General features: G+C 36.0%; 1 protein-coding gene and 1 long non-coding RNA gene across 2 annotated transcripts; both read left to right on the top strand.

Moving 5' to 3' along the window:
* The first annotated feature begins 4,260 nt into the window (after positions 1-4,260).
* LOC134742840 (uncharacterized) lies at positions 4,261-5,602 on the top strand. Its single transcript, XR_010127971.1, has 3 exons — positions 4,261-4,342; positions 4,714-4,880; positions 5,465-5,602. It is a non-coding gene; the product is annotated as an uncharacterized LOC134742840 (long non-coding RNA).
* A 517-nt stretch (positions 5,603-6,119) lies between these two features.
* Positions 6,120-15,559, top strand: LOC134742838 (antichymotrypsin-2-like). The gene is made up of 6 exons (XM_063676023.1): positions 6,120-6,320; positions 7,368-7,466; positions 8,512-8,643; positions 9,923-10,135; positions 10,705-10,849; positions 15,387-15,559. The coding sequence occupies exons 1-6, from the start codon at positions 6,279-6,281 to the stop codon at positions 15,503-15,505; spliced, it is 750 nt and encodes a 249-aa protein (XP_063532093.1). The 5' UTR covers positions 6,120-6,278; the 3' UTR covers positions 15,506-15,559.
* The last annotated feature ends 2,423 nt before the right edge of the window (positions 15,560-17,982 follow it).

Below are 17,982 nucleotides of genomic sequence, written 5' to 3'. Positions count from 1 at the left end.
TTTAGAACAATAAAAGTTCAAAACAGGGGCCTATTGCAAGATATTGATAAAATACAATCTAATACTATTAGTGATTTTCTATGCAAATTATGCAATAGGTCCCTGATTGTGGAATACAAAAAAATTGTACAAGGAGCCTCAGGAGGCCAGACTAAATTCAAATATTTATTATTTCACTGTTCAACAATATTAAAGTTTTATATATCTGTGGAATTGTCGTGAAAGCTCTTAGGAACTCCAATAAGGGAATGCATAAACATTAAATTAATTACCCTTTCATAAACAATCGGCTCACACTGTTCGTCGGTCAAAGTAATACAGGCCAGTAGACACATCAGTTGAAAAGCTGCGCCAAGATATAGGCCATATCTTATCACTGTGCTCATCAAATCTTCAGCAAAAATCTCGCTTAGTATCATCATCGATTCTTAAACTCAGAAACGATCAATAAACGTGTAGCACTCGCGAATGTGTCTTAGTCACTTTACGCTAAATACAAATTTATGGTGTTTTTATGTAACAATCATGAGTTTTGTGTCCGTAAAATCAAATAAATTTTATTTCGGTGTTTTGTTTCATCACTCCCAAATCATTTATTTTCAATTTGACATTGATTGACCGGGACAATGGCGGATATCCGCAGTGTTACCAGTAACAAACGTAAATAGTGATGTAAACCGGTAAGTTAAGTCCGCTTGCTAATAAAATTATACATAGTTTGGCAAGGCATTTCCGTCAGTACAAAAAGGCGGCAAGTTTAAAAAATGTAGGCACGCAGGCTTGTCTTTCTATAAAAAATTTGAATTGATTTGAATAATGAAAATTCATAATCATAATATTATGATTATTATGATTATGAATTTTCGTGCCGAAAAAATGGGGTTTGCCAGAGTATATATAATTTTGTCCCTGAATATTAATTTAATTAAATATAGTTGATCAAGCAAATCTCGTCAGTAGAAAAGGGAGCGAAATTCAAATTTTCTATGGGACGATATCATTTTGCGCCTAGATTTGATAAATTTGCCGCCTTTTTCTACTAACAAGATTTGCTTGACAAACTATAAAAATAAAATAATTTAATTTTTATTTTATTAATGTTTATTAAAATCTGGCTACAATTTGACACACTTTACACTAAAGGCACCATTTTTAAAATAAATTGGGTCGTAAATTTAAGCAGAATAATCATCGTCTTCTAAATGTTTTTATGCTTTCAGAATTCAGTAACGGCACCAATTATGGAACGTTTAAGAGAAATTTTGGAGTATATTACTTTTGAATCGCTGTATCTATTATTATCTACTTATTAAAAAAAACCGCATCAAAATTCGTTGCGTAGTTTTAATGATCTAAGCATGCATAGGGACAGACAGACAGCAGGAAGCGACTTTGTTTTATACAATGTAGTAATTTCATTGATAAGATAACTATAAGATTTCTACTACTTTGCGCGCTAAAAATTCAATGTCCTATTCATCTTTTATGTTTTCGACGTGTTCAATGAAAGACACAAAAATTAAATAAGAGAATAGAGTGTATGTATAGAGGGTTAGGTAGTGTCTTAGTAAATTGAGTAGTCACAGTAAATTCAATGCCATCTTTCGACACAGGATTAAAACTAATAATTATAAAAACTTTTATAAAAAAAAGATAAACCAACTTCAAAAAGGATGAAATAATATATTATCCTTTTTAGGGTTCCGTGTTTAAGTATATGCGTTACCAACTGATATGTTTGAAGTCGGTGCCAAGCCAAATTTTAAACCATATATTCATAGTAATTTTGCAGTGCAATTCGATAAAGATACATAGATATAGAAGTGTCCTACGTGGGCGATCTCGTTGCGAACGCGAACGCCTTGGGCCGGCCACGCCGTGCCGCGTCGCTTCGCTTCGCGTTCGCGAGTGTTCGCCTATGTAAGACGCAGCGTACACGACGACAATAAACGAACTTTCTGTATACCTCAGAACAGAACACACGGTTGAACCTTCTTGGCGCAGTTCGTACCATGCTTGTCGGCACGTTAGTGTAAATCTAATACGTTTTGTCGTCGTATTTTTTTAAAGAGCATTTCTTACTAATTCTTAAACAGTCATAGCACGCAAGTGTGGGATTGGGACTGAGTTATTTTCTGTCGCTTATCCAGAGGACTACATTTCAAAATATAAAACAATTCAAGGAACCTTCATGCAAAATTTCAGCTAAAGCGGTTCAGTTGTTTAGCCATGAAAAGGTAACAAAGAGGCAGTCATAATTGCTTTCACGTTTATAATATTTGTACAGTTGTAATGGGATTTATAGATATAAAGCTGATTATTTTTGACTGGTATTGTTACTACTTGGAGTACTTGGTTTGGCACCGACTTCAAACATATCAGTTGGTAACGCATATACTTAAACACGGAACCCTAAAAAGGATAATATATTATTTCATCCTTTTTGAAGTCGGTTTATCTTTTTTTTATAAAAGTTTTTATTTTTCCATTTTTAGTTTTAAGACATTGTTAAGAGCGTGACGCATGAATGAAAAACATAATCATGTTTAACTGTAAATTCGTAAACTTTATTAAATAATCAGAATCACTAAATCCATTCTCCGCCCCGCCACTGACCCAATCCCTCAAACCCCCCGATCACTCAACCTCAAAGCACATCAACCCCTGATCACTGAACCCCTCGACCCTAAACCACCAACCCTTCAACAGCCATTCCCCGACCTCCTCCTTCCCTCAATTCCTCACGGATTCCATCATCAGATCAAAACCAAAAATATTACGAAAACACCTTGGAGAGGTAACTTCTTTCAAACAGAAAAAGAATAACTCAAATCGGATCATGGGTGCCGGAGTAATCGCTTAAATCATTATCATCAAAACAATCATCATCATCAGCTCCACTTCATCAAATTGGTGGTTTTCGAGAAAAAATCCTCAAGTTGCTTAAGAAAACGACCAAATCACCATACATGTGCCTTTAAAAATTGAGGAGTTCCCTCAATTCCTCATGGATCCCATCATCAGAACAGCACCAGATTAATGTGGGACCACCTTGGAGGTAGTTCCTTTCAAACAAAAAAAGAATTGTTCAAGTCGGACCACGGGTCTCGGAGTAATCGCTGAACATCCTACATTAAAAAAATCATCATCACTATCTTCAAAACAATCATCATCATCAGGTCCACTTCATCAAATTGGTCGTTTTCGAGAGAAAATGCTCAAGTTGCTTATGAAACCACCCAAATCACCATACATGTGCCTTTAAAAATTGAGGAGTTCCCTCAATTCCTCAGGGATCCCATCATCAGATCAGAACTAGATTAATATGGGACCAACTTGGAAGTAGCTCCTTTCGAACAAAAAAAGAATTACGCAAATCGGACCACGGGTCTCGGAATAATCGGTGAACATACATAAAAAAAAAAAAAAATAGCCACAACCGAATACAGAACCTCCTCCTTCTATGAAATTGAAGTCGGTTAAAAATAAATAAAATTATCAAAATAATATAAATTGTAAGTATATAGTTGGTCAAGCAATTCTTGTCAGTAGAAAAAGGCGACAAATTTATCAAATCTAGGCGCGAAGGGATATCGTCCCATAGAAAATTTGAATTTCGCGCCTTTTTCTATTGACAAGATTTGTTTGACCAACTTATACGTGGATAAGTGATTTTTTTGTTTTTTTTAGAACGCCACGTTTTGTTAAATATTAAACGGTGTCGCCAACGCCATCTACACGAGTATAGGCCAAAGGTATAGCGCCATCTGTTCGAGCATACATTTTCTTGATTTTCTGAGGCACGTATTTTCCTTAGACTTTACTTATCTTATACGAAGTTACATATATCTTTGCAACATGTGGTTTCAACATAAAAAAATATTTTTCCCAATTATGGGCAATATGGCGCCATTTTTTTTTAAATAGTTTAAAAAAATTATGCTGCATCCCAGCAAGACATTAGGCAAACAAGAAAAAACGAGCATAATGGAAGGCAAATACCGTAGCCTAAGGAACCTCGCTGCAACATATTACTCAACAAAAAAAAACAATATCCCAATGCCTTTTATTATACCGTCACTCACTGAATGTTGTAAGTTAATTATTTTTATCACGCGAAATCAATAAGCAGCCAAATTAATTGAATAATAAAATGGTTTTCCAATTTAATATTTCTTGAACATGATTATGTACCACAATAAATAACTGAGCAGCCCTCTGTAATTTTTTTTAATATTCTAAAATAATATGGACGTGCTATTGTAATCTATAATTTTTAATATATGACTGGGCTAAGAATACATTAATCGTTATAAAAATATGATACGTATTTTAACCAATGGTAAGTAAAAACATTGCGAGGAAACTGGATTATTCCCAATAAGATTATTTTAAAAACGGGTCATTATTAAGTCGAATAGCTCGACATGTTTCGGTCCAATTTACGAGGACCGTCTTCACGGAGCAACGACACGTCTTCACTGGTCGAGGGCGCGGCGTGTCCCGTTTTGTCTCACGGGAGTTTTATAGTTAAAATTCCCAATCAGGTTTAGTTCCCTTTCCAGTTTTATTTGTTTTTAATACAAAAAACCCAGGTAGCAAAATAACGTCAAATGACGTCATTTTGCTACATGGGAAAAAATCTAATAGCGTACTTTACCTTCTAAAGGTAGTTCAAGGACGGATGACTTGACCACTTGACAAACATTTCAGGTATTTTGCTGGTACTGGTAAGTAGAGTAATATGTGATGATGATGACGATGACTATTATTTTGGAAGTTCCTCAGATGAGAATGGACTCGCTTATCAGGATACCTTGTATGACTCAAGAGATTATCCACTTAATTTGGAGGGATCTTTAAGACAACGATTGGCTTTGGTGAGTACATAACACTAGACTCCCGGTCAATATAAGTCTAGTGAAACTAACCGTGAATCATTCAAAACTCTGAGTACATAACAGTCTCGGAGGTATGCAAAGTTGTTCCCGTAACCCCGCCCAAAAGCGAGCGTCGGAACACCCCAGGGGTTTTAGTCCGTGCGAGTCGGACATACCCACCCGTCCTCTCCCGGGCCGGGTGGGATCCTTAACGGATTTCCCATGGGTAAAAAAAAAAAAAAATGGTGAGTACATAACAGTAGTATATAACCCTGTTCCGTACTACAGAGACTTCCTTAAATATATCAATGTCAAAGAATAAAAATATGCCTTAATGACTAGTGCGGTAGACTGTGAACGAACATTTTCGACTCATAAATGGGTTCTAAATTTTATTATGGTTTTCAAAATGGGTTTTTGGTGGTGCTGGTATGGTAATTGGTTATAGGCTCGAAAAAACGCCCGCTTGAGCTTGACAATGGCACAGATCTTTTAGACGATGTAGACGTGTCGTTATGGCGTAGATTAATTGTCAACTAACTCAAAGGCTGGCTGTTATATATTTACTTATACAAATGTTACAGAATGGCGCCATTGCTGAACCAGGCAAGAGTTTTGTCTGTTCACCCATTTCGGCGCTAATGCCACTGGGAAAGCTAGCTTTAGGGGCAACAGGCACTTGTCAACGTCAGTTAGAGGAGGCTATTGGCGTAAGATCGAGGGAGGAGGTAACTACTTTGATTGTCTTTTCTTTAAGAAAGGGATATCTAAACTATCGCATAAGTTTCTACTTTTGGCTTGCCGAAAGGAAGCGGAGAGCTAAAGTCCATACAATACGGCCCATAAAAAGATATTAAGTGGCTCCGCTGTCTTGTGCGGATGCACGGAGCGAGAGAACGCGTTTTAAAAAATACAGCCTAATTCGAACGTGCACTGACATTCAAACCGATATTAAGATGCCCACTGATTACCAGTCCGCCGGACGACATCAGCCTGTCAGTTGTTCGGAACTGTCGAATTTTGTGTTCTAACTGACAGGCTGATATCGTCCGGCGGACTGATAATCAGTGGGCCCTTTTAGAATGATCATTCAAATATCGGTTTTATAATAGATATAACCCCTTATAGTTAAGGTAATCCTGATCTTAGTAGATAAGTGCAATGGAAGCCTACCGCGCTGGATTGTTTACTTCTTTGTATTAATTGTTTATGTTGTTATGTTTGTGTTGTCCGCAGCTACAAAAAAGCTTCACATCCTTACTGTCTGGACTGAAATCACTGTCTGGTGTGAAATTAACAGTTTGCAGTAGAATATACGTCTCCAAAAATCACACGCTAAAATCCGAATTCAAACGCGATGCTAAGGAAATTTTCAAATCTACCGTCAAAATAATTAACATGAATAAACCCGATAAAGTGGCCCGTAAAATTAATAACTGGGTAAATAAAATAGTGCTACTTTTATTTAAATAGTTCACTGCCATTAAAAAAATATTCTTTTTTAAGTAGATTTCCTTTTCCACTACTTAGCTATTTCTTAAAAAATACCTCTGTAAGTATCCAACTAGGAAATATCCAACGATTTGTCCAACCCAACAGCAGTCCATGCCAATGATACAATGATCTCACAGTTTAAAGGGTATTGTAGTCTGGCAAAAAAGAGTAGAAATTAAAAAGTGGCAACACTGTAGTGCAGGGACCGGACAACCCTTTCCGCGATAAAACCCTTTCAATGGGCAACACTTAAACACGGCTAACACATTGAAAGACTTTCCCTTTTGAACTGCAAGCCCATTCATACCCTTACCTTTGACTAACCCTTACCGAAAAGCTAACCAAAAATAAGGCTAGCCCTTAATAAGGGTTACCCTTATCTATAAGCGCTTTTTATAAAGGTTTCCCTTTGCGTGAAAGAGACAGGATTAGTATATATCTACGGTAGTGTATGAAAAGGAAAGAAAATACGTGCCTAGTCAAAGAACGCCGCCGTCGCCGCCGACGATCGCTCGGATTCGAAGTAATGTGTGCTTTATGATCAAGGTAGACGACTTAAATTAGCACGCTTATATGCTAAAAGGGAAGCCCTTTATAAGGCTGACCCTTATAAGCAATATGCAAGGTCATGAGCGGATGATAAGGGTTTTGTAAGGGTATTTGGGCTACCGATTACTCAAATGTGGTAGCTTTATATAAGAGTTTTTAAAAGCAAAACAAAGGGTTTCGTCTGGCAAAGGGTATGGTGAGTTAAGCCTTATGCAATACCCTTATAAAACCCCGATAAGGGATAGCGGGCCGGTCCCTGCTGTAGTGTCGTCCCTTTCAAATCAATCTAAGAAAAACGGGACGACACTACTGTGTTGCCACTTTTTAATTTCTACTCTTTTTTGCCAGACTGTAGGTGTACGTACATCGCAAATTTATGATTCGGATCGATAACTATCATGTCAATTCTACCTTTTATGGCTTTAATATCGATTTTACTTCCAGGTAAAAGATAAAACAAAAAATCTGATTCCGGAAATAATAACGCCAAATAGTATTTCTCCGCAAGCTTCGGTGATACTAGTCAACGCGGTGTATTTTTCGGTTTGTATACAATTTGATAATCATATTATAGCATGCACAGCACAGCACATATGGACCCTTTTTAGGGTTCCGTACCCAAAGGGTAAAAACGGAACCCTATTACTAAGACTCCGCTGTCCGTCTGTCCGTCCGTCTGTCTGTCTGTCACCAGGCTGTATCTCATACCGTGATAGCTAGACTGTTGAAATTTTCACAGATGATGTATTTCTGTTGCCGCTATAACAACAAATACTAAAAACAGCATAATATAAATATTTAAATGGGGCTCCCATACAACAAACGTGATTTCTTTGCTTTTTTTTCCGTAATGGTACGGAACCTTCGTGCGCGGTTGGCCGGTTTTTATTGTTAACGATTTTTTTGTCAAATTGTAATGTCCTAAAAAATCTTCGAACAGAAAATTACATACATACATATTTATTCAAATTGATAACTTTGTCTCAAATTAAAATTCTATACCAGCCAAATTTTATACAAATCGACGAAACGAAAAAGAAAATCGACAACAAAATCAAAATTGACCTATATAATAATTAGCACTCTGACACTGGTATAATTGTATTAGGGTGAGTATCGTCGAGTCTGGCTATTTTACAAGCTTTTATTTAGTTTCATCTGTCCCGTTGTCTGTCTGTCTGTCCAATCTTACAAGTTAAATTTTACCCACTTTCCAATTCCAGTTCCCGATGAAACTGAAAATTTTCATATGACAATGCAATATTATGGTACCTTCGAGCTGATCTGATGATGAAGACAGGAGGTGGCCATAGGGATTCTGTGATAAAACAAAGCAACCTAATTGTGCTTGGGTTTGTTACAATTATCGCGATGAGTACTAGTTGCCTGTTAAAATAAAACTACAGTCGGCGATAAAAACTTGAATCAAAAAATATTGCTTTATTGCTACTGTAAGGGCAAGGCGAGAACAAACATCTTTATTTCTCTGTCATTCATTCTCTTTGTATTCAAACGTGCACAAGGTAGGTTTCTTAATTTTCCTGTTCGAACTCAGCTGAAATACGTGATTCGTTTTTTCTCATTTCAGGGTAACTGGATGAATCAATTCCACGACATCGCAATGCGAGATTTTTATACAGCTACTGACAAACGCAAGGTTCCTATGATGACGAGGGAGGGCAAATACAAATATACTAAAAACGATGCGCTCGATTGTCAGGCAAGAACAGTACATATACACTGACAAGCCAGAATTTGTTAGTAGAAAACGGCGGCACATTTGAAAAATTTAGGCGCGAAGAATCGATCTACCCCACACATTTTGAATTTCGCGCCTTTTTCTCCTAACAAAGTTGTCTTGTCAAAGTATATTACTGTAAAGTCTAATTTCCATTAGTAACTCTCAGATTTTCTCTCAACTGATAAATTTAAGGACCCGCGACCAAAATTACAACAACTACTATCCTGGCAGGGTCGCCATATAAGGGTGGCGGCCTGCGGATAGTAAGCAAACAACAATTCTCGAATAAATGTGTTTTATTACTGAAGAATTAAGGTTATATATTAAGCGAGTACACTTACACAATACACATACTACAACAATAAATATCTCTGAAAGAAAAAAAATACAGGAGTACTCACGATTTGCGATGATTATCGGTTTTAGCACAACACTAGTCCATTTCAAAAACAGGCAAACATGACATGATATTTTAAAGTCGAAACAGACGGTCGTACCGGACCGCGACCTTGGTCTACTCAGTATATTTCTTTCTTTCGTGACCTTGGTCCGATCCAAAGCCTGTTCGATCGAGTGGAAGGTGGTTCGTCGTACGTCCTTTAACGACGCAGCTATAAGTGGGAGCAAGATATGCTGCTGTCCGGATCTAGGTCGCGATCCGGTACGCCCGTCTGTTAAAGCTTTTAGTTAGTACAATATCTTTGTCTGGTATCCTACGGGATTTAGAAAAAGCCTTAAGCCCTCCGCACTCGCGTTCACGGCTTCGCGCCGCGATTCGCGCACGAGTGTGGAGGGAGCTTACATGTTATTTCGTGCGCATATAAAATTTTAAAATTGCGCTCAAATTTCGATTACTTTTTCCACTTTAGCAAGAACTTGCATGCAATTAGGGTTGCCATACGTCCGGATTTGTCCGGACATGTCAGGATTTTTGAACCTCTGTCCGGATTGCGGCCGGACTTGGCAAGTGTCCGGATTTTTAAGAAAGACCTCACGATACAGTACACCGCAGAGCGCAGCGCGTCGCCGGGGCGTCGTTCAAGCTACGCCAAATCTCTGACAAGAAATGTCCAGATTTTTAGGGTGGTGTCAGGATTTTTATTAGGACATTTAATTCTCCCATATGGCAACCCTACATGCAATTTACGTTACATGGCCGACTACTAAGATAAACTGCATTCAAAATGTTTATCAGATACCGCAATGTAATGAAAATCGCAAGTTCTTGCTAGTCAAAACCTCGCTTTTCACTTTACAGATGATAGAAATCCCCTACGTCGGAGGACAAGCATCATTTATTATATTCCTACCAAATACGAAGGATGGGTTGCCGTTGCTGCTATACAAATTAAAACTAGCCCCAGACTTGATGCAAACTGCTATTAACAAAATGCGAGTGGAGAATGTAATACTGTCCATTCCGAAGTTTAAAACTACTACGGAATTAGATCTGAAAGTTTCATATGAGAAGGTATGCTTTTGATGACCTTGGAATAAAAATGCCTAAAATCAAACTCAACCATCCATCGGAAATCCATGTAGGGTCGATGACTGTATCCCTTTTCGACACTTGCACCATCTCACTAACCCGGGGTTAACCGGTTAAACCTGGTGTTGCCATGGTTACCACTTACCAGTACAATTTGGACGCCAATAAAGACCGATTAATCTGTCAAAGACCACAGAGCAACTTAGATCTACGTGCATGTGCATAAAGTTCAATTTCAATTTTGACAATTCGGTGACGTGGCGTCTGAGTGACAGCTTTTGTGTTTGACACAGCGTCGAAAAGGTTAACGGTTTAACCGGTTAAGCCCGGATAAGTGGGAGCGTAACGTGACGTAGGTAGTGATATTTGCATCGTTAAGTCTCATTTTGTATGGCATTTTGAGTTTCTAAAACGTCCCGCTTGACGCGGTGTTCAAAATCACTACATAGTATAAAACAAAGTCGCTTTCCGCTGTCTGTCCGTCCGTCTGTCCCTATGTATGCTTAGATCTTTAAAACAACGCAACGGACTAAAATAATCATTCGTTTCAGTTGGGATTAAATCAAATGTTAAAAACCCATAAATCCGGTTTAAACGAAATAGTGACAGGGGACAATCACTTATACGTATCGAAAGCCATACAAAAGGCAGTTATAGACGTAAACGAAAACGGCACAGAGGCCGCTGCTGCTTCTGGTGAGTACTTTATGTTACACGTATGGACCTGATTAGCCTGACCAATTTTAACTACAGGATGGCCTAAAAATACTACGTTTATGTATGGTACTCGTTCAACTAGGTACTTAGTTTTAATAGGTACCAAGGTACAATGAACCTAAAAACCGATTGGTCTAAAACCAAAAAGAAGATGTAGAAATACAACGGACATGGACAGTTGTATGTTGTTTTTCTGTCTCGTAGCTCAGGAGACAACAGAGAAACAGACAAAATCTTATAAGGCTGTGGTGATTACTGATTAGCATAGTTAGTCTGCGAAGGAATAGTGGCTTATTTGTTAAAATTTTACTGTTAAGAGTAACGCAGGAGATATTAACATAAAAACTAGCATTTCAATAAAATTGATAAATTTTTAAAATTGAGTGATTCTTAACGATTTGATGAATAACTGATTTAAACTTTCACGATTTTTACTCGTTATTATTCACAACAATCGCGTAAAATTAAGTTCCGACAACAACCACCACCGAGACCACGGGGTCAAAGCCATTCGAGAAACGTCGGAGGTAAATTTTAAAACCGTCGATGTGAATAATAATGACTTGTTGAATGTTGCATCACGTCCTCGCCGTTATTTTTTTTAAATCTCACTTACACTTGTACGGTTGGGGGAGTATTCAAGGTATAATATGGCGGACCATTTGAGACAGCTCATTAATTATATTATATATATTTGGGGCATCAACAGCAATACTTTTTGTATTGCTGTTGATGCCCCAAATAAATAAAAATAAAAAATATTTGGAATCATATCAGTTTTAGCTGTCATTCTCGGGTTCATTTCGCTCAGACTTGTCCACATATGTATTAGTGAGAGCGAGACGACACAATTCAGGCCGGCTGAAAATATATATAGCACATAGCTAAGACATTTCTTTTGTTTCGTTTATATTCGTAAATTATTGTTATTAAACTCATTAATAAATACTATCTATGTTAAGTTTATTTTATGTATTAGTGTAAAACCTAAATGTTGTTTGAGTTTATTGCTGTGGCAATAAATTGTTCGTCTTCTTCTAATTTATTTACCCCCTGGGGACTGGGGGCCTACCGCAAAAATCGAAATTCGCAAATTGTGGAGATTTTTCTCTTTTACTCCCATGCCCTCAATTTGCGAACTTATATTTTCGCGGTTATAGCCCTGTTGTGTATAGTTCAGGTACTGATAATTTACATTCAATATCTGAAATCTACTATTGATTAATATTGTTGCGTTATTTTATAAATCCAATAAATGTCAATACAAAAACAAAAACAATTCAATAAACTTGACTAAACTTAAGCCTAGTCAAAAAGTCCCCCACGAGTTGTCCCCGGCGCAAAGGTGCCCATCACACTAGCCGATTACCACGTTGATTAATTGGTAATTGATCCCGGTTTAATTAAGTTGTTGTTGAGATTGTGTTTTTAGTGTAGGTAACAGTTAAAAGATTTAAAAAGGTACAAGTGCATAATCATCTCTCAAATCTATGTCGCTAAAAATTCGTGTGTCCTTATCCGTTACATTGACTTTGGGCGGATCAACTTTTTGGGTTGTTATTCTGTCCCGTTGTCCGAGAGACAATAGTGGTACAGTCGAAGGCAAAAATATCGATCCAGACAAATGGCTCAAAATATGTGAACACGACTTTATTGTCTAAGGTGTAAGAGCCTATTCATATTTTTGAAACTGGGAATGTATATATATTAATGCCCTTGACTATACAGTTAGCTGCAGATACAAAGTAACCAGGATAGAAGTTTGTATGCAGGGGGTATTTTTTCTTTGCATCTGATTCCGAAACAGCCTCGTCTGCCTTGTGTTAGAGTCGCCTGCTTGCGCCTTCTGGAAACATTGGGACAATGTACAGATGGGATCCAGAGGCTTAGTTTAATAAGTTATTATATGTTAGTATAGGTATAACTAACATAGGCTTAAGGGAATGTACACTAACACTAATAGGTCTGAAATAAAATATATTGTATTGAAAATATTTTTTGTAAGTATCTCTTTAGAATATAATAGAATAGAATAGTACGAGAATCTTTCTAGTACGAGTAAGATGTTGATGGTCCATTCTATAATACTTGCATAAATGCAATAAGTAATATTTAAATATACAATATGTGTGAAAAGGGAGTTTAGCTAAACTTTTCCTGTCTCCTGCGTTACTCTTGGCACACTTTGAACATTTTTGTAGTTTTATTTTACTTCTTTTCATGGATACAAAATTAATAAACATTAAATATCTATATGTTGTTTCAGGGATGGAGCTTTCGTCAGTAATAAAGATTTTATCAACAAAAATATTTAACGCGAATAAACCATTTTATTATTTTATTAAAGTTAGAAAGGAAAAAATCTTTACTGGTACATTTGTAGGTACAAATTAGATGACAAAATACTTCAATGATTTACTGTTAATAATGTTAACACGTTCAATGCCAGCGCGAGTTCGAGCTACGTCACAAGTTTTTTTCCGTTTTGTAGCTGTAAAAAGCCTAAGAACACAAAAATCACAGTATTCATCTAGTGGGTCGGCAGTGATTGTATTAATCTCGTCTATCTATTAACATAGTTTGTTTATAAATCTTCAAGATGGATATATTTTGAGTACTTCAAAATGAGGTGCCGTAAACACTTCAAAACATGTTCAACCTGCAAGTGCCTTATTGTTTTTGTTTTCTTAGGTAACACTGAGTGATTTGTGCAAAAAGTATTTTTTAAAATAATATAGATTTCTGTTGCAATCTTTCAATTGTTTTATTGAACAAATCTTTTTTTTCTTTAGAATTTCCGCATAGACATTTTGCGACATAGATGCGTAATGTGCTCATTATCGTACTAGTGCGGTAAAATAGCTCCATATGTACTGTAAAAGCCATTCTCATAATGGTCACTAAACATGATAGTAGAACCCGACATTTCTTCTTAAAAACTGCAAATATTGTCTCCTGGAGAACGGGATAGAATGTTACAACGAGAAATAGTTGATGCACCCCCAAACAAAACAGAATCGTACCTACTGCCCAGTCAAAATAGTTACTTTTTGCAATTCCAAAACGATCCGTTAGAATGAAATTGATTCTTTAATTTAGACATATTAGGTATATTGCATTTATGAATATCTCGTACACCAAAGCCCCGAGCAGATATCGGAACAATAAACTTGGCAGGACTCATTTATTCAAAGTTACGTACGTTATTCAAATAACTGAGTCCCGCTATAAAATTTTATAAATACGTTAGGTGATGAAATAAAACTATGAAAACGGATTATATCGCGTATATTGAATTTATAATACATCCCGACAAAACGTAAATACGTATAAGGTTTTTTAAATTATATTTCTTATTGAAAAATGTAGATTAACCAATTGCTTTTTCTGTCTCCTGCGTTACTCTTGATGTTTTCAAAATTTTTACAAAATATATATGTTTTAATGTTTTAATGTTTTAATGTTTATTTGGGCACAAACGGTACATGTTTCTTATAACTAGTGTCTTATACATAATTCATAAACCAGGACAGTTGCCACCACTTAATAGCTCATTAAAGAAAAACAAAATACAGGATAACTAAACTTAAAGATTAACAACGAGGGTCGAATTAGGACAGGGGCTAAATTAATGAAGATAAAACTATTTTTATACATTACATTTGCAATTAAGTGTAAAGTTACAGTGTCTTTAATTCGTTTGTTTATTTAAAACCAAAAGTACTTGACGTTTAAATTTAGACAAGGAGTCATTAAATATATCAATTTTTGAGAAAATATCATTATTAAATCTGCAAGCTCTTATCAGAAAGGAGTTTGATTTGTATTTCTTTTTAGTAAAGGGAATACAAAATAATTTATCGCTACGCCGTGTGTTCAAGCGGGGAGTTTTAAAGCTAAGTCTACTTAACAAATAAGGGGAGTCAATTAAATTTCTTAATACTTTATACAAAAATATTTGATCTTTTAATGTGCGCCGGCTTTCAAGAGACACCAGTTTATTCAGGTTAAGCGGTTGAGTTGACACAAGGTTTTTATATTTTAAATGTTTGATGAGCTTCTTTTGAATTCTTTCAATACTATGAATATAACATTTATAGCTAGGGTTCCATACTGTTGATCCATATTCCAGAATTGGTCTAACTAGCGAGTTGAAGAGTGTCAGCAAGGTGATAGCTTCTTTGAATTCTTTACAAGTTCTCAAGATGAACCCAAGTAACCTAAAGGCTCTATTTATTAAGTTGTCGGTGTGGTCGCTGAATAATAATTTGCTATCCAAATAAATACCTAAATCTTTAATGGTAGAAACTCTACATAATGACACGTTGTTTATAAGGTAGTCGTAGTTAATAAATTGTTTTTTTCTACTGAACGTTATTATGTTACACTTATTTATATTTAAGTGCAAATGATTTAATTGACAATATATATGCAATCGGGACAATATATGCAATATATCAAATAATATAGTTCTTAAAAATTAGGAAATAATTGTATTTAACATATTTTGTTTCAGCGGTGGAAGTTTCATTGTTGTCATTAATTTTAACCAGAAAAACATTCGAGGCCAACAGACCTTTTTACTATTTTATCAAAGTGAGGAAAGAGAAGATTTTTACGGGTGTTTACAATTAAATCATCAAATCTTTTATGTTTCTGTAATTTGTAATAAAAATAAATAAAAGGGCACATTCTATTCGTTTTTTTTCATGTCCCTAAGGTTGGAAAAAAATCCTGCTTTCTAGCCTCGGCCTCGGCGGTGCAGTGCCTAATAGAGCAATCATTCTGTATCCAAAAAAAAACAACTAATGACTAAAAATGTGTGCATTATTAGAAATTAGATACACTACCAAGTTTAGGGTGAGGGTTATAAAAAAATATTATATATTATAGTTTGATGTATCGTCATTTAGTATCACGAATTAATAAACTAGTGGATGTGAAATGCCTCCTATTTAGTATGAAAACCAGTGTCGCTAAACTCACACATTCATAGCCACGTTAAAATATGTCACACACTTACAAAATTGCTCTGATTCGTAGCAACTTTCCATACCAAAAGGTTATTACCGGTGGACATTTCTCGAACGAATATCAACTGTAGAATTGTGTTTAGAATAACGTAATAAAAGGCACACAATATATTACCTAATCAACGGCATATATAATATTATTCTTGGTATAATGGTTATACCCTATAACCACGGGCAAGATTACGGGTCCCGAAAACCGTGATAGTTTTAAATCAGTGCGATTCATTGTTTGCCGTAGTAACATTTTGGCGTAGGTATGCTGTTTTCGCCTCCATTTTATATTGTGAATAATTAAATCTTTTCAGTTGTGTTTAATAAGAAAAGCGCCAGTCCGGGAAGTTTTAAAGAAATAATAATATTCAACGCAAACCGCCCATTTCAATATATTCTCAAAATAAAGAGAGATATTATCTTCACTGGTTCATTCGTCGACTAAAAAAGGGGTGGAAAATGTGGAAATTGGAAATAAATAGTTAAACTTAATTTTTTTTTATTGATATCATGAAGTTTTAAAATAGGTACACATTAATATGTATCTCATTGAATTCTAGGCACATTCTAGGTATTCTGTTTCCGAGTGGAGCTGCATTTCTCAAGGAGTTGAACCAATGAGGATATTGAATTTCCTTCGCCCTTGTTGGCACATAATTTAATAATAGCGCCATCTTTGTGAAAATATTATAACTACGTTGCAAGCGCGATGTTACAATTACAACTTACAACTCACCAGAGCCAGCATGTAAGGAGCTTTGTAAGAATTGTAAGGTTCATTTCCCTCAGTTGCCAGGGTTTACGCCTAGATGGCGTTGATTTAAGAATCTCTTTGTATCTCATAGCAAAGAGGATATAATAAGATAGAGCGGTACTGTCATAGTAAATTTTGTAACCACTGTAAATTCACTGCCATCTATCGACATACTTTAAAACTAAAAATGAAGATTTATAAAAATACGTTAAAATGTATTTAAATATGGATAAATGATTTTTTTATTTGCATTAATAATTTTTATATGATTTTGACCCATGTTCTTTCACTGATATGCGTTAAAATTATAAATAACAAACGAAACCGTCAACGCCCTCTATACGAGAGTAGGCCAAAACTAGTGGCGCCATCTGATCGAGAATCAAATTTTCGTGATTTTCGAGGCACGTTTTTTCCTTAGACTGTATCCATCTATTACGGAGTTATATCTATCTTTGCTCATAGCAAACATAATATGTAACTCCGTATAAGATGAATAAAGTGTAAAGGGGCCCACTGACTATCAGTCCGCCGGACGATATCGGCCTGTCAGTTAGAACAAAAATTTGACAGTTCCGATTCCGATCAACTTTTTGTTTTAACCGAAGAGAATATACAGGATAGAGGGGTACTGTCGTAGTAAATTTTGTAGTTAGGCAGTAAATTTACTGAGACTACAAAATTTACTATGAATTGAATACATTTATTTCAGATTTACATCCATATTTTGTTAGTAAAACTTAAGAACTAATGTTAAATTTGTACATAATACTACAACTATATACTATTTTGTAAATTTACGAAAACCTATAACTTTGCGAATCCAATGCGCCAGTATAGGATTCTCAATCCTCTCTATAATGACCTCCAGAATGCTGTTGATACTGCCCCTAAGCCTGCCCATCATAGACGATTTTCTTTCTCATAACCGCGTGAAAATCGTCTGTATGGGCCTCGGCGAACATGAGCGATGCACTGCACCATGTGGGCAGCCCCAACAACATTCTGAGTGCATTATTATATTGCACGCGCAGGGCATTAAAGGCTTTTTTCGTATACTTTACCCACAGGCTGCTCGTGTAAAGTGATTGCTTGAAAGCTTTGAAAAGCACAATTTTAACCTCTCTTGAGCATCGAGCAAACCTGCGGGCGAGCATGTTAGACCTTACAGCCAATGCCCTGCGCTCCCGCTCTATATCTATTAGGTCATCATTAAGGTCTATGACAATAACCCTCTATACTGTCTATTCTCTTTGCTGATAGAAAGTGTCTAGTTACTTTTCAAGACTACATCCATTCTATATTTTTTGTATGTACAGTCACCTGCGGAATTA

This window comes from Cydia strobilella, chromosome 7 (assembly GCF_947568885.1).
Source record: "Cydia strobilella chromosome 7, ilCydStro3.1, whole genome shotgun sequence".
NCBI classification, from domain to species: Eukaryota; Metazoa; Arthropoda; class Insecta; order Lepidoptera; family Tortricidae; genus Cydia; species Cydia strobilella.
The sequence above is the reverse complement of the archived record's forward strand: the minus strand, read 5'-3'. Positions and strand labels throughout refer to the sequence as shown.